This window comes from Equus caballus, chromosome 3, assembly GCF_041296265.1.
Source record: "Equus caballus isolate H_3958 breed thoroughbred chromosome 3, TB-T2T, whole genome shotgun sequence".
Lineage (NCBI taxonomy): Eukaryota > Metazoa > Chordata > Mammalia > Perissodactyla > Equidae > Equus > Equus caballus.
The window spans coordinates 64,046,106-64,071,983 of NC_091686.1; the positions used below are offsets into that span (position 1 = coordinate 64,046,106).

At 40.7% G+C, this 25,878-nt stretch overlaps 1 protein-coding gene and 1 long non-coding RNA gene across 9 annotated transcripts in view; one reads left to right on the forward strand and one right to left on the reverse strand.

Annotated features, from left to right (window-relative positions):
- The window catches only part of LOC106783009 (uncharacterized), a 38,855-nt gene extending 31,668 nt beyond the window's left edge, over positions 1–7,187 (forward strand). For 2 of the 4 annotated variants that reach the window (XR_011437077.1, XR_011437078.1), the window contains 2 exons: positions 2,591–2,761; positions 6,628–7,187. This is a non-coding gene — a long non-coding RNA (uncharacterized lncRNA). Of the gene's footprint in view, positions 1–2,590; positions 3,603–3,918; positions 3,979–6,627 lie in introns of those variants that run through there. The other 2 variants (XR_011437080.1, XR_011437079.1) reach the window with 2 other exon arrangements.
- FRAS1 (Fraser extracellular matrix complex subunit 1) overlaps positions 1–25,878 on the reverse strand; it is a 419,338-nt gene that overhangs the window by 232,190 nt on the left and 161,270 nt on the right. For all 5 annotated transcript variants that reach the window (XR_011437076.1, XM_023637884.2, XM_023637883.2 and 2 more), the window contains exons 5-10: positions 18,089–18,248; positions 16,259–16,392; positions 8,118–8,201; positions 6,301–6,402; positions 5,803–5,994; positions 765–854 (exon numbers count right to left, since the gene is read on the reverse strand). Coding sequence is in view for 4 of the 5 variants with exons in the window: in XM_023637884.2 (XP_023493652.2) it covers positions 765–854; positions 5,803–5,994; positions 6,301–6,402; positions 8,118–8,201; positions 16,259–16,392; positions 18,089–18,248 (762 nt within the window). In the remaining variant the exon portion in view is untranslated. The remainder of the gene's footprint in view (positions 1–764; positions 855–5,802; positions 5,995–6,300; positions 6,403–8,117; positions 8,202–16,258; positions 16,393–18,088; positions 18,249–25,878) is intronic.

Sequence of the window (25,878 nt, forward strand, 5' to 3'; positions counted from 1 at the left end):
TGGACCGAGCTACCATCACCCTTTCTCTGGACCACTGCAAAAACCTTCTAACTGGACGGCCGACTTCCAGTCTCATCCCCTTCCTCCCTCGCCCACGTAGCAGCCAAAGTGATCCTTTCACAAGTAAGCCAGATCAGAGAACCAATTCACTCAAAACTCCCCAGCAGCTCCCATCTGCATCAGGGTAAAGCCCAGCATGTCTACCCTGGCGTCCAGGCCACCTGCTGGACCTCGTCTCCAACGACTCTCCCCTTCATTCACTGGGTTCCTGCCATACTCATTTTCTCGCTGTTTCTTGCACAAGCCAAGCACACTTCTGCTTCAGTGCTCTTTTCATTTGCTGATCCCTTTGCCTGGTATGTTTTCCACCCAGATATCCCTGGTTCACTCCCTCACTTCCTTCAGGTTTTGCTCAAATTTCTCTGCATGAGAGAATTTCCCTGACCTTCTTATGCAAAAGGACACCTCCCTCCCCCCAGTTACTCTCTGGCCCCCTTTAGCTGCTTGATTCTCTAGGCAGTACTTGTCACTGCCTGACCCATGTGTCTGCTTGTCCTCTGTGCCCCTACAGAGGCTCCATGAGAGCAGGGACTCTGCCTGCTGTGTTCACTTCTGTAACTCTAGCGTTTGGCGCATAGTAGGTATGGAATCACATTTGTTGAACAAATGAATGGGTAACAGGAATGAGAAGGGAATACCCCCTCATTAAGTTAATTTTGAATGATTAAATTTTAACAGTCTCCAGTTACCAGCCCTATACTCACAAATTCTGCATTTTCTTCATAAGCGCAATAACCATTCCTTGAAATGCATTCAGGACAGCATTTTCCATCTAAGTGAATTAATTCTTCACCCTGTAGAAGAAAAGGTTGCAGTGGCACATATCAAATTAACATCTCCAGGTAGCAGAGCTAAATTGCGAAGCAGCTGGATTCCCTCACCTGAATGAAAACTTTAGCACACTCCTCTGCTTTGGCCCACTGCTTATTTCATCCCCCCTGCCCCCAACCTGGTGCTGTCTTCCCAGCAAAGTCTAGTCAATAGAGCTCTCCCCTCCAGGGGATTTTTCTTTGCAGTTCTGGTGATACTTGTGCACAGATCCCTCCCCGATTTTCTCCCCACACCTCCCCACCCCCCACCTCCAACCAGGAGCTCACACGAATAAGAAGGATGGCCAGGATTAATGTTACAGTCTTGGAAAGTTATGAGTTTCCGAAAAGGATCAGGCTATCTTAAATATGCAAGGTTTGAACTTGTGATTTGGTTTCATTAACAGTACTCAAATCAAACCAACATTTTTCCATAAATACAAAATCAGACACATCCCTCTACCCACAGATATAGACTCAGGCATAAAGTAAACACTAGAAAACTAATTTGTATTCAATATTCTGAAACTGTTATCCAACTCACATAATCACTATTTTAAAAATTATAAGAGGAAGGAAAGAAACACCACACTAGGAAGGGAGATGTTTAACTTTCAAAGTCTTATAATTTTAACTCCCCAATATCAATAATTTCAAATTTTTTTATTTTTATTACAAAATAATAAATGCTTACTACAAAAAATGAAATAATTCTGAATTCTATAACTTAGAAAGTATAATTCCACTACAGTCCTATCTCTCAGGGAAACTGCTGCTAAAAATACAATCTCTATTTACAATTTTTCATATGCATATACTAACATCTAACCTCTATAGGCGAAAGAGTATCCTTTATAGCACTTTCTACTTTCTAAAGATATGCCTACTTTCTAAAGAATCATGATGTTTCTTTAAATGAAGACATTATTTAATTTGGGATCTAAATTACATTTAAAGTGCAGAAACCATGTTAGGCAAAAACTGAATAATGTAAATTTGAATACACAGAATGATTGCAATGATATTTTATGTTTAAAAACACTGTGCACTAAAAAACCCCATGAAATATAAGCACTGGTTGTCTTTGAATTGTAGCACTGTGGATGGATTTTAAAGTCTCTTTTCTACTTTTCTTGAGTCTTCAGTTTTCTAAAATGAATATATATTATTGTAATGAAATATAAACTTCTAAAGAAACATGAAAATATATGAACGATTGTAGCTTTATAGTGTCTAAAAAGTTATTTCAAAAGGAAGCGAGTTATAGGAGCTGGCCTGGTGCCATAGTGGTTATGTTCCCACACTCTGCTTTGGTGGCCCAGGGTTCATGGGTTCAGATCCCTCACACTGTTCATCAAGTCATGCTGTGGCGGCATCCCACATACAAAAAAAATAGAGGAAGATTGGCAATGATGTCAGCTCAGGGACAACCTTCCTCACCCAAAAAAAAAAAAAAAAAAGGAAGGGAGTTATATAGATCACCGTCCATCAAAATTCAATGCCAGACTGAGGCCAATGGGGAGCAGCGGGTGCAATAGACAGCACATGTACTTACATATAAATTGTTTTGCGGAAATGTGACATCAGCTGGTAGTGAAGGGATAACCCAGAAACATAGTGAAATTTGCTCTCAACTATATAAAGGGGTTTCTATACATGTAATGTAAGTTGCTTAAAACAATGTTTTGAAACATGACAGAGTATTTGTACTTCTATTAAAGAGAAAATGCACGAGATTCTTGAGTGCCTGCTACAACACCTACAGACAACACTGAACACGGAGCCTGCACCAGCCCGATAAGGCAAAGAAGGCAGCTGTTCTGAGTCTTCAAACGATCCTGGAAATAACAGCGAGCCCTGCTCCTGGGGAGCGAGGGTTCAGTTGTAGGGAGGTAGGAAGTTCTAAATAGATTTGCTATTTATAGAAGAGGTCTGGATGCCCCAGCTGCATCAGGTCACTGCGGTGGGGAGCTTGCTCCAATTAGCATTTGACTTTTACTTTGACAAAAGTCGCTTTGTGAAACAGAATGAACTCTTTTCTTTTAAAGAGGATTCTGCTGCCTGGGCAGATGGAATCTGCTAACCCCTCTGCACTGAGTCACACCAGCATCCATCCCCAGACCAAAGATGGTGTGAGTCCACTAACCTGCTCATCGGGACAGCAAACACTCTTTTGAGGGAATTTTCCTCCCCTGGAGAAGGGAAAGGCACTTCACATTTATGGCATGGCTACCCTCTTCCCTGCATTTTGCTACAAGTTTTGATCCTCCCACCATTTTCTGCCTTATACGTGAATGCAAAGACGGTTTAAAAGAAAAGAGGTAAATTGAATTCATCTGAATTCATGTTCAAAGATAACATTAAATATAGAAACATGGAAATCATCATATTGCGCTATTCAACCATTGATTTATGTTTCCATGTCTAGGGATTTGTTTTGATATATCAAAGACAAGGGTCATGCCACTTACTCCTTTTTTTAACAAAGAAAACCTGTGTGCTGATTTCAATGCTACTCAGCACACTGCTGTTGATAACCAATGTGATCATTATTACCATGGTGAAGTTGCACAATTTTGCCTCTTCTAGAAGTTTACTTTTCTGCACCTTTGTGGATGTACATACACTTAGACTTAATCCATCACTGGTACCCAAGATTGGAAATCAAATGACTTTGATATTTTAGAAAAAGCAGAAAGTGGGGTAGAACTGAATAAAAATACCAAGAATGTACTTTCACCACTCCACTTGGCCATTTTCTCCAGGTGCTCCTAATGCACTTCATTCATCTTCCCATAATCATTAGTGCTACTGCCTATTATAATTTCTGTTTATGGATCCAACTTACCCCAAAGCCTGGGAACTTTTGAGATTAGATTGTGTCTTAGTCACTTTTTTTTTCTTTTTTTTTGTTGAGGAAGATTGGCCCTGAGCTAACATCTGTTGCCAATCTTCCTCTTTTTGCCTGAGGAACACTGTCACTGAGCTAACATCCATGCCAATCTTCCTTCATTTTATGTGGGATGCTGCCACAACATGGCTTGACAAGTGCTGCTAGGTCCGTGCCTAGGATCCAACCTGCAAACCCCAGGCCACTGAAGTGGAGCAGGTAAACTCAACAACTATGTCACTGGGACGGCCACTTTATTCATCTTTTTATCTCCAGGCTAAGCTGAAGTTAGTACTCCAGGCTTTCACAAGGTCATTCACCAGAGCTATTTACAGAAGTGTGCCATAGAAGGAAGGCTAAGGAACATTTTTTGAAAGATTTAATTTTGGTTAAAATTTCACTTCTGGTAGTGTTTCCAGTTTAGAACCCAGCGCCTTAAACAAAATTTGGGTATGTGGAGGTCATCTGGAAGAAAGTAATTTAGTTTATTAAAGATCTAGAGAAATAGGCTCAAGGCATTAGAACTCTTCAATTCATAAGAGAGAAGATGGGGTGGGGGTGGGAGGCAGAACCAGAAAGGGATGAGAGAGTGCCATGAGGTGACTTGAGGAATAAGACCTTCTCCACTGACTTGAGCAGTTGCTCCTCACTTTCCTAAGGACAGAGAAGACCTGCCGCCACAGGTAGGTGTCATGGCGGATAGGCAGGACTTGGAAATATGTCAACATTGGGGATAGTGGGTCAAATTATTTTCTGTGTGTGAGACTCTTTGTTCAGACCTGACTGAAAGTAGCTGGCTAAAGGACCCACCCTACCAGAATCACCTCTCCCACATTTTCCATAAACCCTGGGATATTAGACAAATTAAAATTGTGAAAAATAACCCAACATCTTCCGGACAGACTGCCAAGGCCAGGAAGCCCAGCCTCCGCCTAAGAGAGAGGGAAAAAGAAAAGGGCCCTGATTAGGTTTTTTCTCATCTTCATCCAAACATTCTGACTCCCCTGACGTAAAGAAAGAAAAGAAATGAAAAGGTGTGGGGGGGGGGGGGGAATAAATCTGCAAAAAGCAAGACCCTCTTTACCTAAATAAGCCTCATCTCTGCCAAGACTTAGAAGTAGGAAGCAGAATGCAAAATAACCCTGTCACTGACAGCCTCGTTCGAAAGATTGTCCCTCCTTAGGCTCAGTGTTAAGAGGAGCTGAGATGTGGGGGAGAAGAATGGGAAAGAAAAACGCCTTCACAGACACCCTACGCTTCAGCTCGTCCAACTTTCCCTCATCTACTCAAGCTCACAGCCCTGCGGGAAACTGGCGGGGCGGATGGGAGCAGCGGAGGGAGAAGGAGACAACTTTAAAAGCAATTTGTTTTGCAATGGGTCAAAATTGAGTTCAAAGAAAAAAAAAAAGCAATTTCCCTACAATATACCTCTATAGCTCAAACAGAAGCTGCTTTGTTAGAAGCTTCTAGAAATTCTGCAGACAGCAGAAGTCAACAGAGTTAATTATTTATGAGGTTCCTCCTCCCTCTCTCTTCAAAACAAAAACAAAAATACAAACAAAAAAATATTTTATTTTGTTTCCTGATTCACAGGAGTGGCCCCTAGGTGCTGGCTCTCCTTTCCGCTAAACACTGTCAGTGGGGCCTGCAACAGAAGCTGGGCCACTGGAGCACCTGCCGACCTCCATTCCATTTCACAACCAGAGCGAGCTGGGCAGGCCACCAGCAATGAGGTCCAGCTGTGCTGACTGATAGGCTAATGTTCCATATCATGTCCTTCCCTTTCATGACTCTGGCTCAGGGCTTCCAATCTGACCAGATGCACTGAAAGCTAAAAGGTCCAGGGGGCTGTTCCACACCAGTCTGAACAAATAGTGACATTGACTTTACACCACAGAATCTTTGTGCTGGAAGCCTTCTCGAAATGTGAGCAGTTAACCAGGCCATCCTCTCTGCTGCCAAGAAGTAAAGAAAAGGGGAGGGGCCGCCTATCCCACCGGAGAGAGCTGTTTCAGTCCAAGAGGGAATCCCTTTGCTTCTTACCTGGGCACACTCCACTTTGGCACACTCTCCAGTCTGGCAGGTCACTTGGCCACGGTCACACATGCAGAACTCACAGGCCGAGCCCTTCCACATTTCGTCCTGGTACCGTTCAATACCATTGTGTAAGCAGCTTCCGGCAGGAGACACACATTCCTCACAGCATTGCCCAGGACGCTGAGCCCTTTTCTGACCCTGAAGAAACAAAGAGAATGGTGGGTGAAGGACAGTGCTCAGGAGAGCGCAAAACCGTCCAAGCCAATGGTGCAGAAAGACAGAAAACACCAACACTGCTTCTTTCCCCCCAACTAACCCAGCTGAGGCATGTTCCCCTCCATCTCCAACTGCTCCCCAGAATGCACATCTCTCATGTCTTCAACTAATATTCTGAACATCACAAAACTTTTGATTCCCTCAAAGGACACACTGGACTAAGAAACGCATTTCTTAAATGACCCAGAATAAAGCTTCAAAAACATCAAGCTATACACTCTCAAATACCTTTTTGCATCTTAGTGGAGGGCAGGACTGTCTGTGGCACCTGACCTCACCCTGGTGACATATACATGTGGTGCAGGCATTTTCGCTCCACTGCTCACCGTGCTGAGTAAAGAAAGGAAAAAACAGAAAATCAAATGTCACATATATGAAATAGAAACACAGGCACATAAGACACACAACTTTTTATTACAATTTTTAATTGAGCAATATTGAATGGACTCCTGAGAAATGATATCATCTAAGCAGCAACAGCCTCTAAGAAAAAAGTCAATACGTGTCCAAAGGGAAATTTGGACTCATTTTCATTCAATTATATTCATTCCACAGATGTGTTGAGAGCCTGCTCTATGCCAGGCGCACGGAGGCTCCAGAACATCAAGAAGACTAGGAAGACCCTGTTTGCTGGCTCATCATCAATGACCAATCATCAATGACCATCATCAATGGTCATTCTTTAGCTCTTCTTCTTTGCCAGGAGACCCATCAATCACTGCCACATACTCATTTTCCCAGCTTCTCCTGCAGCTAGGGCGTGGACAGTGCCTAAACCCTAACTGTGGGGACCTCAGGGGAAGTTAGCTAGAGCAGCAGAGGTCAAGGAAAAGACTCTTCTCCCCAACGAAAGAAGAAAAGTCCTCCCCTTTCTTCCACCGGCCTTTAGTAACAATTGTGTGAGGATGAGCTACCTAGAGCTGAGGAAGCCATCTTGGGGACATGAGGACACCAGACAGAAAGCAAATGCCAAAATGCTGAGGATGGCAGGGTGGAAGGATCAAAAAAGCTTAGATCCTTGATGACATCATTGAGATCTGAATTGATCAACCCTGCAACTGGCCTACCTCTGGGCTTCTTGTTATAGGAGATAATAAATGTTTCCATTTTAGCCATTTTTAGAGGAGCATTTCTGTTACTTGCAGCCAAAAACACCTTAGCAGAAATAGAGGCTATCTCTTCCAGGAGAAATTCATCTAGCACATTTGTGGCTATTATATTTGACAGCACAGACCTAGCACATACAAAAATCCCTTCCCAATTAGTTATTTTCACTCAGACTTCAAGTGACCCATGCAGAATTTGGGACACCCATCCCTAATACTCAATTCCAGATTCTCGACTAAGTGTCATAATCCCAATTTCCATTTAGTCTTCCTTAGAGTGGCTGGCAAGCAAGGAAAGTAATTGGGTTTATTCTTTATATTTATTTATGTTCTTTGCTTTTAAATAATGTAACCAACCTTCTTTTGGCTCAGCTGGGCATTCATAAGACAGAACATTTATTCATTCAATTTGTTGAGCTCATTTTTATTTGGTGCCTATCATGCATTAGGCAGTTATCTAGACTGCTCCAACAGAACTTTCAAGTTTGCAGGTTCCACCACCACCAGCTTCTCACCTCCCTTCCCTCTCTCGCCTACCACCCCATGCTTCCCCCCAGCAGGGGGATATCGTCTCTGGATATCAGTGCATAAAAATTCAACCAAAACAGACACATATTCCCAGAGCCTCCAACCTAAGTGTAAACTGACAGTAACCAATGAGTCTTTTTTTTCCCTTCAAGATGTGTAAATAGTAAGTTCCTCAAGGTTCATGAACCAGGTGCTGCTTGCCAGCACATTCTTTTATACTTCTAATCCCTTCTAGTTTAACTTTTTCATACAGGCTTTCTATGAAGAGAAGAAAAAAGCCATTTATGTGCTCAGTTACTGAACGTGGCAGAGTTAGACAGGAGGAGGGGGAGGTCCACTGGTTGGAAGGGCGGAGGACAGACGTGTGAGAATGGATGTCGAAACGCCCACATGGGGTACATCAAAGCTTACCTCGTAGACTCGGCCAGGTGCAGAGCAGGATCGGGAAGAGCACTGTGGGCAACACTTTCCAGGGACTCGGACTACAGTTTCATCCTGAACACCCAAAAAAGCAACAATCCATCAAAAGGAGTTATTCATAAAATCCACAGCAGTAGGAAAATTTCATTCATAGCCAACTCAATCACGTGCCTCAAGCACCCATAAACAGCAATTTCTTCTTATTTAGTATCTAGTAGTCACCCAGTGCTTTAATAAGAATTAGCATTTCCAAGGTCAGTGTGACTCTTAAAGAAGTCTGCACACTCCTTAAGTCCTATAGTCTTCTAAGAACAAAGCACAAATAGTAACAATAATAATAGTAATTAGTGTTTGCCAGGCATTATTTTAAGTGCTTTACATGACCTTGTTAAGTAGATGCTCTTATCCCCGCTTTACAAACAAGAAAAGTAAAGACCAGAGAGGTTGTGTGACCTGCCCAAGGTCACATAGCTGACCTGGTAATGGCAAATACTTGGCAATGGGACTTCAGAGCACCAACCATACCAACACTTAAGAATATTTACACTCCTGCTGACTAACTACTAAACTCAAAGTGAAGGTAACCTTCCCCTGATGCGCTACTTCACTGCATCTTTATGTGAATACACACATTTATATACGGGGAATGATGGGAACATGTTCTGAGAAGTGGGTCATTAAGCAATTTCATCGTTGTGTAAACATCATAGAGGGCACTCACACAAACCTAGATGGCATAGCCTACTATACATCTGGGCTTTATGGTACGAATCTTATGGGACCACTGTCATAATATGTGGTCTGTCACTAACTGAAATGTTCTGTGGCTCATGATTGTATATTCATTAGAAGGTCCTTAAGGTGAAAAAAAAAGATCAATCCTATCCCTAGATATCTGGAGTAAGCCAGTGCAGAGAAACGTGGGTGACAGAGACCAAATGCCCAAAGAAGCCCCCCACGGCTCTATCCCTACATTCTCACCTCTACCACCCTACTCCCACCCCCAGGACATGACCACTGTCTCTGCTGCCTCAAAGATTTCCACAGCAACATCTCCTCATTAACGCCACAGTCAGCCTCTCACTTTGACTTATCGCTACAGCCTTTAGAATGGCAGGAAGGTAGATAAATTACAGCAAGAGAAGGAAGGTTAGGACAAACCAAGTTTCAATCACTAAGAAGTGGTAGATCTTATAGAGAAGATACCTCCTGAACAGCTATCCTCACTTTCTCTTATGAGAAGCAGAAAATGAGATTTTACTGTTATGGTTGCTCTGGCATTCATTCTGCAAGACCCCAATGCACTTGGGGGTGGGGGTAGGGGGGGTGTCAAATAACCTTAATTTTTCATGGGAAGTTCCAGTCATACCTCAGTAGTTCTTTAATCCAATTATATATGATCAGTCAGATCAATGTGTTACTGTCTAATGGGGTTTAGTTCAAACACCTGAATCACTGGACCTAAACTGAGAGCTGTTTTCTCTGCTTTAGGTTATTTTATTTCTTTATGATTCTACATGCAAAATATTATGACCATTGATGTTTAATTGATGTATGAAAATTGGACATGCATGGAAATCATTGCACATTTCTTGACCTCAGAACTCTTCAGCTTAGTGAAATTTTAGTGAGGAAGTAAAATAAAGGTACATCTGATGTCACACTATTCGATAACTTTATTGAAGTAAAGAAATGAACTTGTACAATGTTAAGTAAACAGGGAACAAATGTCATGATCACAAATCTTGAATAGAAATATAGAGTAGTGTCAATCTTTCTTAACCAAGATGGACCAGACCCAAGTACAGTAGCAGAGCCAAGGCGAGAGTGTGGGGGAGGGAGGCATTACTTGGATAGAGGTTGGTACAAGCAAAATCACCTTCTTATTTGCAATACCCAATTAATATATTTTATTGACAGAAGCAGAACCTTTCTTCACAAATACAGACTAACAAGGGCAGGAAAGCACAGCATTTAAAGAGAAAATATCCAGGATATGAGAGAACTACACGATTGAGAGTTGAGATCCCATCTGGGCTGGTGCTTTATAAGCAGGACTGGAGAGGCAAGTAAAAACAAGGCGAGCAGTGAGGTGGGTCAGAGAAATGGGAGAGAGTCTTTAACAGTGCGCTTTTGTTGCTATTATACACTAAATCCTATCATTCTAGTCTACGGAGATTTGCCCTTCCAAACGTACACTCTATACTGGGGTCAGCAAACTATGGACCGTGGACCAAATTCAGCCCACCACCTGTTTCTATAAACTTTTATAGGAACACAGCCACACTCTTTCATTTTCATATTATCTATGGCTGTTTTTTTGCCACAACTGCAGAGTTGAGTAGTTATTCCCACTGTATGGCACATAAAGCTGAAAATATTCACTATCTGGCTCTTTGCAGGAAAAGTTTGCCAACCTGAGGTCTAATATGGTACCCTCAGTCATCACAGGAGTTTAATATAAAAAACATATGACTACTGTCATTATAATTTTGCGTAGGACTACCATTAAGGATATATTTAATTATGGCTTTTCATATCTCTTAAGTAAAAATACTTATGATAAAGAAGTGTACAGTGGACTATGGCTAACAGCCATATTTCCCACTATGATATTTTCCCACTATGATACCACTGAAGACATACAAAGAAATAAAAATTCCACCAGCAAAAAGTAGAACAGCCAACCTCTTGCCATTGCCAAGAGGAAGCCCCACGGACCATAAGACATTCTGTGGCCTCTCTTTGCTGCGTAAACCTAAATAGAAATAAGAACCATCACTCTTCCCAACCCTCTGCCTTCCTATATCAATCACAAGATGGCCTTTATCCCTCCAGTGTGTGGCTGCTGCTGTTTGAGGCAGTCTGAGCGCCAGCCCTAGCCTTTCACCTCCCTCAATGTCTTTCTTTCTACACCGAGTCAGAGTTCATAATGTAAAAAAAAAAAAGAGTGGGAAGTATGTCCATTGGAGGAGGTAGAGGGAGTGATAAAAAGCTGTGGGGAAGGAGGATGCCCCAAATGTAAGGCACACAGCCACCAAGAGAGATGAAAAGAGGCCTTGCAGCAGTGCAAACTGGGGCTTGTAGTTTTTTGTTTCATGTAGTCAGAATGTAAGAGGGTCGGGCAGTAGACGTAGGAAGAGACCTGATCTCAGTACAATAGAGTTACACTAAATGAAAAGCCACCGGACCCCAGGATGAGGAGACACACACATTTCTTAGCATCTGACTACAGATCCAAGAAGGGGAACTGGCCAAGGGCAGGCCACTCACCCTTGCAGCTTTCAAGTAGTGAGTATAGACATATTTCTCTTGATCAAGGATGAGTAAGTAGAAAGAAAAGAACTTGGGGAAAAACCCTGAAGAACAAGCAAAACTAGTAATGTTGAAGATTCAGAGAAAAAGCAGATTTCTGGACAGTATGCACTATGAGATCTAAAAGAAAAGATTTAAAAGCCATTTTGCAACTTCAGCAAGAGGCAAGAAAATGCAGTCTTTATTAAATAGAAGCAAGAAGCAATAAAGAATGAATAAGCATTAGGATTAGAAAGTAGATGAACCAATAACAGGAAAAATAAGGAAGAACGAAAAGAACATTAAAGTGGAGTTGTCAAATTAAAGTCAATACTAGAGGTAGTAAACCCAAACTCAAGAAGCTCTCTCCATAATGCAGAGGAAAGACACGTAGTGAAAAACGATGAGAGAGAACATGATTGGCTATGAGGGGAAAGAGAGGGGCGCAATCTAGGAATCATAGGTGTTTCTGGAGAAATGAGAATAATTGGAAAATATGTGATTACTTGAAGCCATAACTGAAGAAAATATTTTAAAAACTGAATACAGACTGAAAGGGTTTCACAATACTCTAGGAAAAATACATGAAGACACCTCAACCAGAAATACCCTGAAAAATGTTTGAATTATAAAGATAAAGAAACATCCTGCAAGAATCCAACAGAGTAAAACTAGCTGAATATAACATAATAGAAAGCACACAGACCTTAGACTTATCCTCCATGGCACTAAATTCCAGAATTCAATGGAAAGGAGTCTATAGGATTGGGATGGGAAGAGAGTATAATTGCCCCAAATTTTAGACCCCTCCAAATTATCTTTCACGTATATGGGCAACAAAAAAATAACTCTCCAACACTTAGTGGCTCAGAAGACATACCAATCGTCTGTCTTCTTTCTTTTTTTTTAGTTTATGAAGATTCACTCTGAGCTAACATCCGCTACCAATCTTCCTCTTTTTGTATGTGAGCCGCCGCCACAACATGGCCACCTAGAGATTAATGGTGTAGGTCCACACCTGGGAACCAAACCTGGGCTGCCGAAGTAGAGCATGCCGAACTTAACCACTAGGCAACTGGGACTGGCCCCTGTCTTTCATGAACAAATATTCAAAGATGAAGTTCAACCCACTCAGATTAATCAATATTGGATATGGGAATTTGTAGTATTAAAAAAATGGGTGGTAACATCATCAGGAACACCCTTCATCAGACCAAACACGTTTTAACGAGCCTATAAAAATGTGGATGGGTTAGGGCTCTATTCACAATGCCTCTGGACTAAGTCGAAAGCAAGCAATTTCAGTATGAATTTATATCCCTCATTAAGGGAACAACCCCTACTTGAACATATGGAATTTCTCCTTTTGTCAGAGAGTATCATCAACTTCTAAAATGTGATTATCACTAAGCAAACAAATATATCTACATTTGTCTACCAAAAAATTGGAATGAATTACAAAAAAAAGATTCTTTCATGGTCTTTTTGAATGGTAGAAATACAGATTATCATTTTCTTTTCTGCTTTATCCAAACTTTCTGTAATGAGTACAGATTCCTTTTACAACTAAAAAACCCTTATATTAAAAATCAAATTTTTCCAGGGCTCAAGACCTGGAAATACATTTCATCTGATGAACCTGTGTTCTTTTTAATATTTAATGAATGAATGCATATAAAATAATTGCAGTCATGTTCAATGATGTTAGCAACTATTGTTATTGTGATTATTATTATATGTAAACACTATATAACTCATCATTTTTGGGGCAATATAGCATAATGGTTAAAAATATGAGTCAGGTGGTTTATTGAGGTTGTGACGCAGAACTGTCGAGGTTAGAGGCACTGACATTTCCTAACTGTGGTACCTTGAACAAGTTACTTAACCCTCTGTACCTCTGTTTTATTTTCTGCAAAATGAGGATGATAATAACAGCTCCTACTTCATAGCCTTGTTATAAGAATTACAAAGCTCTTAAAATTAATAATTGGCCCATAATAAATGCCTAAAATATGGTGATGGTGATTATGTTTCCATCAAAAGTGCTAATTCTATAGGACCCCTTTAATCATGAGAACATCCAATATTTAACAGTGATATTAAATCAAGAAAAATGGTTCTAAATAGTCTGACAGTTGATTTTTTTAAAATATCTCATAGCAAAAATATAGACTTAATGATGTAAGAGTCATTTAAAATCAATCTGTTTCCAAGACTTCAGAATGCTTACATATCAATTAGCTCTAAAGCATGGTATCAAATTTCATCTTTTTAATTAATCAATGCAAACTACAGTCATGTACCACATAGTGATGTTCTGGTCAACTACAGACAGCCTAAATGACAGTGGTCCCATAAGACCATAATGGAGCTGAAAAATTCCTACCACCAATGATGATGTAGCTGTTGTAATGCTGCATAACCAAAGAAGAGGCAAGAGAAAAGGAAATTGCAGGAGAAGAAGAATAAGAACCCCAAGAAAATTCACCGTGAAAGGTATAGCAAAAGCTTTTGCAGATTTCAAGAAGATCCTTAAAAAGTTTGAAAACATGGACCCCAACAACAAAAGGTTTTCATTAATAGAGAAGAATGTTCATGGTGCATTATCTGTCTACAAGAAAATCTATGATGAAAAAAAGAAACAAACCAAGCAAACCACCAAGGGCATATTTCTGAAAAGAGTGACACCTCCTCAAGGAGAGCCTCAGGCAGGTCCTTCAGGAGGTGTTCCAGAAGAAAGCATTGTTATCATAGGAGATGACAGCTCCATGTGTGTTATTGCCCCTGAAGACATTCCAGTGGGACAAGATGTGGAGATGGAAGATAGTGATACTGATGACCCTGACCCTGTGTAGGCCTAGGCTAATGTGTGTGTTTGTGTCTTTGTTTTCAACAAAAAAGTTTAACAAAAATATATATATATATTTAAAAATAGATAAAAGCTTATGGAATAAGGATAAAAAGAAAGAAAATATTTTTGTATAGCTACACAATGTGTTTGTGTTTCAACCTGAGTGTTAGTACAAAACAATCAAAAAGTTAAAAAAAACTAAAAAGTTTATAAAGTAAAAAAGTTACAGTAAGCTAAGGTTGATTTATTATTGAAGAAAAAATATATTTTTTATAAATGTCATGTAGCCTAAGTGTACAGTGTGGATAGAGCCTACAGCAGTGTGCAGTAATGTCCTAGGCCTTCATATTCACTCACTACTCACTCACTGACTCCCCCAGAGCAACTTCCAGTGCTGTGAGCTCCATTCGTGGTAAGTGCCCTATACACGTGCACTATTTATTATCTTTTCTACTGCATTTTTACTGTACCTTTTCTATGTTTAGATACACAAATACCATTGTGTTATAATTACCTACAGTATTCAGTACAGCAACATGCTGTACAGGTTTGTAGCCTAGGAGCAATAGGCTATACCAGATGGCCTAAGTGTGTAATAGGCTATACCACAGTTTTGCATAAGTATACTCTATGATGCTCGCACAACGACCAAATCACTTGACGACGCATTTCTCAGAACGTATCTCCATCATTAAGCAATGCATGACTGTATAAGTGAGTACTGTTTGAACCTAGAATTTATGGGTAATGTTTTTAAAAACGGGAACTAGCACTTTCAATTATTCCAATATCTATCCCCCTAATATGCAGTCCATGGTTAAGCGTTTCAAGATTTAAAGATTTACAATGGGGTGTTTCCTCCATTCCTCCTCCCACCTCCCTTATTGGAATGGTGGCACACTGCTTAATTATCCTTCACACACAAGGGGACCAAAGCCTAGAATGTGTAAATCAAAATGCCCCAACTACAGTGCCCTCCAAATGTGAGATATTGTGCTACTCTACCCAGAAGCTCATTTGTAATCTTTAAGCTAGGTCAAGACTTCGTGATGAATTGAGAGATGTGACAGGAGCGCAGTACTTGATGCAGTGTGGGTAATACAATCTAGTCTTTCAATTAGATACATTTTCCCTTTATTTGGCATTTAGCATTTCTTGTCTAATTGCCTTTTGTCTGCCTTTAAAAATATTGCCCAATTGTCACAATATGCCATGTTATTGATTTTGTTTTATTTGACACAAAGTACTGCTCTGTATCAACTGAATGCTGGCTTCCAGCTTTTCCTTAGATCAAAAATGAGCTATTTTTTGACTGGAGGCAAACTCCTTTCATGGTTATCTGTCAGCTGCCGAGGAACATCATAGGAGCCTCTGGAAGAATAAAACACTATAAAATACCATGTATACCACATTTATTTGCAATTGATTTTTTCTTCTAAATTTGTATGAAAAGCCTAATATTTTGAAAATCAGATCAGCTTTAAATGAAGGATAAGATTCCACTATTTTAAACCTCCTCAGGGAAACTCCTTCGATAATTTGAATCATTATCTCATAAGAATTAAACAGGGTATATCTGGATGATCATGTTCAAAGACACGTATATGTCTTTACAAAGCAGACTGTACCTAAGCATCGAAATACAATACCAAACCTGATTATATTACTGAATTTTCCAGATGTTTAGCTTAACATTTTTGGAACATCTGCAACTGGAGCTGGCGGCTTCTTCATGTGTACCCTCAAGGCTCAGCTTCATTATGTAACAATTAGCCTAAATGGTTGGTAATTAGTCCTGTCTGTAGCTTCTAAGGGAAAAAGACATGTCTCAGGGGTGGTCTCCAAAAGTATACGGAAAACAAAACGGCCTTTGCTTCTTGTTCCTTGTCAGGCCTGCCTGACATAATCTCAGAAGGGACTCGGAGTTCCTGAACAGTGAAGCTAACAGTCTGTGAAGGATCCATTCTGAAGCTGTCTTCCTTACCTGGTTACAAAACAGAGGCTGGCACTGAGCTGTGAAGCACTGGGCGACCCCATTTCTACACACACATTTGGCACATGGACTCAGTGGCCAGTCCTCCCCATCCTGAAACACACGGCCCTCATAGGAACAGGGTTCTGGAAGGTAAGAGAAATAAGGATTACTGGGGAATGCAGTCGCCAATCCCAGGGCTGACTGCATGGATCTGCGACCAACATAGTCACACGGGCCCTCGTGATCAGGGGCCCAGTGCAAAAAAGGGGCACCATGCTTAGGGGTTAATACCCTCCAGTCACTGCATGGAGTTCTTAATAGCTTTCTCTCTGTGTCTTGTGAGTGAAGTTGACTGAAACTCTGTAGCATGTGCTGGGGGTTTGGAGTCTCAGGTCACGTACGGCCCCCACTTCCCATGGCCTCCTTGCCTTCCTGAGATGGGTTCTCAGCCTCCTGCTCCCCGATCTGCACCTGATGAGCACTGCCATCCTCCACCCACAGCAGGGACCTGCATGCTGATGCCAGGGGAGTGCCTGTGCCCTAAGCACCAAGTAGCAGGGTGGAGCAGTGCCTGTGGGGGTCTCCACCCACTGTGTAAGTATCCCCATGCCTAAGGGCATGTGATGTTAAAAAGCAAATTAAAAACATGACAGGTTGAGAAAGAACACACAAGAAAAGAAAAAGCTTTTTCTCCTCCCTACTTTTTGAACATGAAGCCCTGCATTTTCATTTTGTACCCAGAAAACTACAGAACAGGCCCTGGCTGATCCTCCAATCTCTCCAGGCAAAATGCTTCCAATACATCTTCCTCACGGAAGGCCAACAAGAAAGCTTTCTAAAACGTAAGAGAGGATCCCACGAACTCGGACGTCCCACCCCTGAACTCTGCTGTTCAAGTATTTTTACTTGCAGGGTTATTCAGTCCAAAGCAGCTGTCAGTCCTTTCCTGGTGGGTGATATCTGAAATGCATGAGGCAAGCATTCTACTCTCATCACTTCCTGAGCATACTTTTTAATCCCTGGAATGGTTCTCCATGGCCAGGAATGGGATACTTGGGGATCAGAAAGAAACCAGGAGCCTTTTTAAAGGGAAAAGGCAAGAAGAGACTATAGCTTCCAGGTACCATTAAATAAAAAAAGAATTTTAGCTATTATATGCCAGGGGAGAAGATAATGCAGCAATGACAATAATTCATATTTCTTATGAAGTATATATTACTTAGTTACAAAAATGAAAGGGTATATATATCCCCAAAATGTAATAAAAGGGGTACTTGGACCAAGCGTGGATTCCAAGGAGAGGACCTGAAGTGTGCCCTTGGCTTGCTGAACTTGGACTCAGTTTGTAGGCAGGCATAATCTCCACAGTGAAGATGCAATAAAGACAAGAGAAATACACGCTTCCTTCTCCACATGTCTTGGAGAAAGATGTTATGTTATCTCAAAGACCGGCCGGCAGAATTAGTGCTGGCGATACTACATGGAGAAGTGACTTGTTCGTTCTTCTCTCTGCCAAGAGGCAGAAGGAACTACCTTGACCTCATGGAATCACATCAAAGGATCTTGTCCTTCCTCCCTTTACTTCTCAGGAGCTACGAATGCAGAGGAATGCATCTGGCCAAAGCAAAAGAAATAAATCAGAGGGTCGCAGAATCTCAAGTTTGGAATGAACCTCACTCTGCAACACTGCTTCTTGCCAAGTGCAAGGCTACATCTTGGTTCCAGTAAGGAATGGGGCTAGGGATCTTTGAGCCATGCTAAGCAAGAAAGAGAAGAGTTGGGATGTCACCAGGTAAACTTCACAGCAAAGAGGGTCTCTTTGTACGACTTCATACTCACTGCCAGGGCCCACACAGACTGGGCAGCAGCTTCCTTCAGGGATGAATTCCAGCTCCTGGTGTCCACACAACAATGGTGGGCATGGTTGCGGGGTACACTGGACTTCTCCATGAGTGCAAGAGCACACACTACATGGGGAGGAGGCCCACTCTGTCCCATGCTGTGTGTTAGAGACATAAAGAAAAAGAAGGTTATTGCCAGAATATAGGCTTTCATTTGACCAAATAGAAACAAACCTTTTCTTAAACAAATGAAGGATGGAGCTCAGGAAAGGTGGAAGAAGGCTCCAGCCTTGCAAGGTTGAGACTAGGGTTTGCAATGTTCCAAGTCAGAGATCAGTTAAAAAACTCATTTTTAAAATGTGGTGTGTGTGTATATATATATATATATATATATATATATATATATATATATATATATATATGATGGAACACTACTCAGCCATGAAAAAGATGAAATCTTGCCATTTGCAACAACATGGATGGACCTTGAGGGTATTATGCTAAGTGAAATACGTCAGATGGAGAAATACAAATATCTCGTATGATTTCACTCCTGTGTGGAAGATAAACAAACAAACACGTAGATACAGAAAACAGATTGGTGGTTAGCAGAGGGGAAGTGGGGTGGGGGGGAAGGTGAAAAGCGTAAAGGGGACATTTGTGAAGTGATGGATGGAAACTAAACTTTTGGTGGTGAACACCATGTAGTCTACATAGAAGTCAAAATATAATGATGTACACCTGAAACTTATATAATGTTATAAACCAATGTCACCTCGATTAAAAAAATGGACTTTTTATTATTCCTAAGATTTATATTTGAAAATTTCAGAAAAGCACAAAAAGAAAATAGAAATTACCCATTGTTTAAAAAAATCTGTAACGCCAAAAGGAAAACCCACACATACACATATATCTACTGAATTCTTTATAATGGTTATATTATTTTCAATAGTTTCACTCCGATCCCGTTTTTTTGTGAGGTTTTTTTTTTGCCTTTACTTTTTACCCTGATTAGTTCCCATATCTGTGAGCTGGCTCTCTCTTTCTCTCTCACTCTCTCTCTCGTGGTCCTGGGGAAAGTGTGATAGCCAGCAGGAAGCACCTGCTCCATCCAGTTCTCCCACAAACTGCAGAGATCACTCATTCCCGGTGAGGGTGCCCATCCACACACACACACACACACAAAACGTTCCTAATCCACTGTAGGCTGGGATACAACCAACGTCCCCAAAGCTAGCACTGCATCAGTGATATCAGAGATTCGTGCTTTGAGTGATACCTTTACTGAGTGCCAAAAGTATCTAAATGAGCCCCTCTCAGATGTGACGCAGAGTAAGAGTGGGGGTAAGCCCTGAATGTAAAAAGCTACAAATATGTTGATTGTTTAGGAAGTAGCTGTCAAAATATGTTATGTTCTCAGTGGCAGAGTGGAATAATGGTGGCCTTTTAAAAGATGTAGGAAAAAAATTAGCTTAATGAATAAAGTTTTCCTCTAGAACATTTTCTTAAATATTGGAACCTGCTTTCCTCTGCCTCTATCAAATGTGGCATATGATGATATCCGATTCAGCACAAATCACATACAGACTTCTATTAAAAACAGCACACATTCCAAGTGCTCAATCACCTAAATATAATCTGGAGATTATAACTGTGTTACTGAGAAGCACAGAAAATAAACATCCTCTTGCTTCTCAAGCCAGCATCCACAATATTTGTCTCTCTCAAACACAAAAGAACTCTGTCTTACCTAAGCAAGTCAGTACCCCTTTATTCTGCAAATTGCTGCCAGGTTGCAAGCACGCTAAGTCTGACATTTTGGAATTACTAATAACCTGTCCTATTATTGTAACAATGATAGTAATAGGCAGTCACAGTCATCCAATTATGTGGAAACCAAGCCCTCATCTTACTATCATGAAGATCACTTTCCTTAGATGGACTCCCTGGGAGCACAAGAGGGCAATGATGTAAGTACGCACTGAGTTGGACAAACCAAGGATTTCCTTGGACACATGCACATTCTCAGATGCCAGCTCAGCCCTCCCTGACTTGGGGACTATGGGTGAGTGACTAATCTTTCTAAGTGTCAGCTTCCTGGTCTAACAAACTGAAATGATATGACAACACCCCCTTCACTGGATTATTAAAAGATTAAATGTGGTAGCTTGTTAAAGGGCCAGCAAGGAGCAGGCCAGGTGGGACATGCTCAGTCCTCTCCCCTCTTTCCACTGCATGAGTTCATGGCCTTCTTCCTCCTTTCCACACCTCTATGCTGACTGTGATTATAGGAACGGACGTGGATGCCAAGGCCCAGTCCCCTCCCATCAATTTTTACTTCTGCTATAATTAAACATAAAATTTCAAATTTAGAACAGCATACAAATGGGCAAGTTCACAACTTGCTAATAAACTGCTGGCTAATAAAAGATAGGGAGCAACTGACCTTTATTCTTTGAAAAGCCTAAGCATAAAAGCAAAGGAAGAAATTATAAGAGAAAAATTGATAGGTTCTGATGAGTTAAAATGTTTAAAGTCTGTCAAAAGTACATTATAAACAAAAGTAAAAGGCAAATGACAAACTGATTTAAAAAATTGCAAATTATATTAATTAGAACTAAACCCTAATAATATATAAAAGCATTTACAAGCATAAGGAAAAAAAAATCCCAATGGAAAAAACCGCAACAAGCTTATAGAATATTCAACTTTATTAATTGCAAAGAAATATTAATTAAAGTAAAATTGGGTAATATTTCTTAATATCAAATATGGGAAAAGTTTAAAATTCATAGCCGCTGCTGTTGCTAAAGCTGCAGTGGAGTGGAACTGTCCTCCACAAAGCCTTCCCTCACTATGGCACCTGGAACGACAGCCTGGCGGGGCTACCCAACGCAACCACACTTGAGAAAAGCCTGCACTATCCGTGATATTCCCACTGGATTTATCATTAGACACAGATAACTTAAAAGTGAATTTTAGCCACAGATGTCAGAGCTTCAATATGCAAAATCTTTAGATGCTTTGACCTACTAATTTCACTTTTAAGAAGTTATCTGAAGAAAAATGATCAATGATACACAAAAAAGTTTAAATGCAAGGAATTCCATCTCATTGTTCCTTATAGTGAAACTGAAATATTTTAGGGAAAATTGGAAGCTACCCGAATGCCTGATAATAGGAAATCATGTTCTCCAAGAGTATGCTAGGAACTATTTACAACATAACATTATGTAAAAAAGCAAGATATAAACTGTATACAGAGTATAACTACAATTATGCAAAATGTACATCTATATCTATCTACACACAGTACAATTACAATTATGTAAAAACATATATCCATATCTATCTATTATCTATCCATCCATCCATCGCCACTGCCACTGCCACCTCTTACGCCCATAACTAAGAGAACAGTAACAATAGTTTCAGAGCTTGGGGATTTCTAGTGGATATTTTTTCTGCATGTATACTTTTCTATTTTCCAAATTTTCACCAATAAACCTATTTTTACTTTTGTCATTTGAGGGCAAATAATTCTTTAAAATATTAAAAAATCATTTATATATCTTAAATAAAGTAAAGTCTGAAGGCTGTGTATAAAACATCTTGAAGTGAACTTCCTTATTCTATTAAAAGTTAGGAGATTGCTTCTAAACATCTAGACGTTTCATTTCATTAAAACAAGAGCTCGTTTTTACTACTACCAAGAATACTATCGTTTCTTAAACATTTTCAATCACACCACCTTTCACACAGACCACAAAAATTATAATAACAACCTGTTAATCACCAAAGTTTTTTCACCTGTAAAATGAGAGGGCCGTGATCACTAATCTCTTCAGTGCCTTCAAGCTCTCTAATGACGTGTCTCTATCATCTAACTCAAGAGACAGAAAACAAAGAGGGATTCTCCCTTCACAATAAGCTTGAGAATTATGGGAACAACAAAGAACACTGGGCAGGGAGATTCCACTGCTTGACATCAGAGCCTCAGAAGAAGCTCCAGATGGTGACCCAAAGAGCACAGAGCCATGGAGAGGGATTACTCCCACCTCTCTCAGGGAAAAGTCACATGAGTCCCCTCCATCTTCATCTCCTATTCCTGTTCCTAAAACAAAGATGCCCCTCTCACCAGAGGAAGCCTAGAGATCAAGGGGTTTGACATATGCCTATATATATATATATACCTAGATAGATAGATAGATCTATACATAATATATATAGTTCTCTATACTCATTTACAAAAGCCTTATTTTTTCTAAACACTGTAGCAGCAAAGAGAGCTTTGCAAAATCAAGGAATAACAGCCACACAAAGCAATGCTCCTACACAAGACCCAGTTTTAGCTGTGCCATCTTAACCTCATTCATACCGTTTGAAAACATGAGATTTTGACACTGAGCAAAAGTGCACTCTGCAGACAACATCTTCAATATCTTCTTCGGCATAGCCAACTAACATGTCAGCTTGGCTGTTGACATAAGTCCAAAGGAAAGATAAGGTCATAAAGCATTTGCCAGGCTTACTGACAGAACAAAAAAAATAATTTTTCTTCATATAACTTGTTCCAGTTAGGAAGTTATAGATCCAGAATACTAACTATCTGGGAATGTTCAGTGCATATTATAATTACATCCTCTACTTTGAGGAGAACAAGCCTGCAGAATTCAATATTCATTTCCTCCCTCACACACATAAATTAGTTCTCCTTTCAGCCTCATAGACAGGCAAGGCAAGCAGACCTCTTCCTCCACGCCCCCCTATTCAATCGGATGTGGGCACCAGGGCATTACCACCTCCCAGTTTCTTTTTCAGAGTCTTCAAGCACTATCTTCTCGGACACGACATTATCTGGTGCTTGGATTAAATTAGTACAGAGGAAAAGAAAGGGGATTAATGGTCCTCTCCCTCCCTTTCACAAGCTAATTTGTGGGGAAAAGAACAGGGGAAAAGCATTCCAACCCTCTTTAGGAAAACATATTTCAGGCTTGTCTCCCTGACTGGCTGGCAAGGCTGGGCAGAGATCCAAAGGCTAATTTGAAGGGATGGCTTTGGGGAGGTCATGGATGAAATAGTCCCCCAAATGCTGGCTGTAATAAGCCCATGTAAAACTCTCAAATAACCTGGAGTCAGCCAAAAGGCTCAAAGGTTTTCCTCACTCCAGGAAAGATGTCAGGACTTGTCCTGACTTGTTGGAATACCAGTTGTATAAGATGCTGCCTACTTTGGAAGCAAAGGAGGTCCCCTAGCAAGGCAAGCCTGCTTCCTTAAAGGGTGGCCTCCTCATGCCTCCCTGGGCTCAAACCATCCTTGACTTTCTTTTGTTTCAACCCTGCGACAATGTCACTTCAGCTGATTCCCCTCCTGCCACACTCATCCCATGCTAAAGCCTCTTCTAAATCTCTCTCTGAAGGGAAAGATTTCACTTCAGATCACTGTTGCAAAGTTCTTAAAACACCAGGCTATTTTATAGCTACTGGAGTGAGTCTCCATAACCTGCCCTATGGGATGCCAGCCAGAAGCTAAAGAAAGAGGATTACTGCTATTCAGAGGGAGAGGAAAGTGCTCTGGAAACTGCTTCCCGGGAAAGCTGGAAGGACAAAAAAAGGCTCCAACATTCAGGAAAAACCTAGTGATGCGAGTGCCAAGGTGAGACTCAGACCAAACCCAGACAAGAGTTAACCCACTCAAGAAAACGAATACTATTAAGAAGGATTTGGCAAGAATCTAGGGGAAGTGAAGAAAGAAAGAAAGGAAAGAACAGCAAGACAAGAAACATGATCATTTTAACTTTAGACTAAGATTAAAATTAGAAGATTTTGTCTTGACAAAAAAAATCATTCCTCTATCTCTATTTGAAGAAGCAGATCATTAGAGATTTTTGCCACCAAACTATAGTTCCTGAAATTCAGCCTTTTTCTCCATTTACATCAAGTACCAGAAATACAATTATAACGTTTTCTGAGGAAGTACATTTTGAAAATTGCATATGGCTAAACGATGCATGGACATGTTCTTACCCAGTTTAGAGCTTTCCTCGTGATGTCTTACAGCAAAAGGGTGAACTGCAATGGAGGAGGGGAGAAGGAGAGCTTTCCGAACTCTCCCAGAAAAAGGAGGAGGCCAAGTGGATTTCTCACTAACCCATCCAGCAGATCTGTGGTCCTAGAACTGCCCAGTCACACAGCTAATTGGTCAATGACCAACATGCCCTTAGGACAATGGATACGCTGGACAAGGGATTTACTCATTGTTTGAATCCTTGGGTCATTGATATTTATTGAGTACCTACTGTGGGAAAAGTTCAGTGCTAAATGCCAGGTTAGGTGGGCGGCAAGGAAGATCACTACAAAGATACAGAAAATATTATCAACGTTCTCAGGCATCTTAAATCAAGATGAGAAGCTTGCACATCTGCACAAATATAACATGAGAAAGCAAATGATAAGTGTCATTAGAGTGGTCCATGCAAAGATTTACTGAACCCTGATTTCCCATGTACCTCTTACTTGAGATGTCTGTTTTTCCCCAGATCTTGACTTTAGATGCCCCTTCACTTGAAAGATTCAGCTTGGTGTTTTTGACCTTGAAACACACACCTATCCCAAACATTATGAACTGGCATTCTCTCCATCACCAACCTGCCCTGCAGCACTTTCCATTTCACAGGGGACCCTTTTCTGTGGGTGCAAAGTTTACACCACCCTATATAACATGGATTGAATTGAGCAGTACAGGGTGAAACGGGGTATGAAGACAATCTCAACATAGATCCTGCTTGGGTGTCTTTCAGCAACACATTGTGCAGAAGTAAAAAAGGGCTTCCTCGGGTAATTAGGAGAGAGCAGCTCGAGTGAGATGATCCTGTCCCATGGGGAAGTGCATTGTACTCTCTGAGTTTTAGGTATACACACTGAATAGCAGCCTAGAGTGGATATATCAAATCCCGCTAACCAATGCTCTGTCCTGAATGGGTAGAGACACTAACTTGGGGAAAGTCTTGTATCAGGTAGAACATGAGGATTAAAGCAAAGAGCCTCTTTCCATCACATTCAACCTCACCTGCTGCCTCAGGGTAAGATTTATGTATGGGTGGAGATGAATTGTATCCATTTTATTTTCATAATTTCTATTATAAACCTTGCAATGGTACTTTTTAATCAGTATTTAATATCTCTAAATTAATCCTAAAGGTTCTGGAATGAGAAAGTATAATAAAAGAACTTTAGGATTAATTTCTAGTACTGTGGTTCTAAATGGGAGTAGAGGAGCATTTTGCCTCTTAGCGGAAATTTGATCATGCCTGCAGACATTTCTGGTTGTCAGGACATGGGGGTGCTACTAGCATCTAGTGGATAGAGGCCAGGGATGCTGCTAAATATCCTACAATGCATAGGACGGCCCCCATAACAAAGCCTACAATGTCAATAGTGCTGAGGTTTACAAACTCTACTCTAATGGAAAGAGCCCTGAATCAGGAGTAAGACCAGGGTTCCAGGTCAGGGTGTACCACTTATTAGTAATACGACATTGGGCAAGTACCTGAAGCTCTTTGCAATTCAACTTTTTCATCTTTAACATAGAAGTAATAACATCTGCTCTACTCACCCACTCAAGATTGTTTGTAACTATCAAGTGAAAAAGTGGATGTGGTATACAAAGGCAAAGTGGTACTTTTACTATTCAGCATCACAACATCCTCGTCATCAACATGCTTAGACTACTCTTTATAGAGACACAAATTCAACCTACAAATATTTATGTAGGGCCTATGGAAGA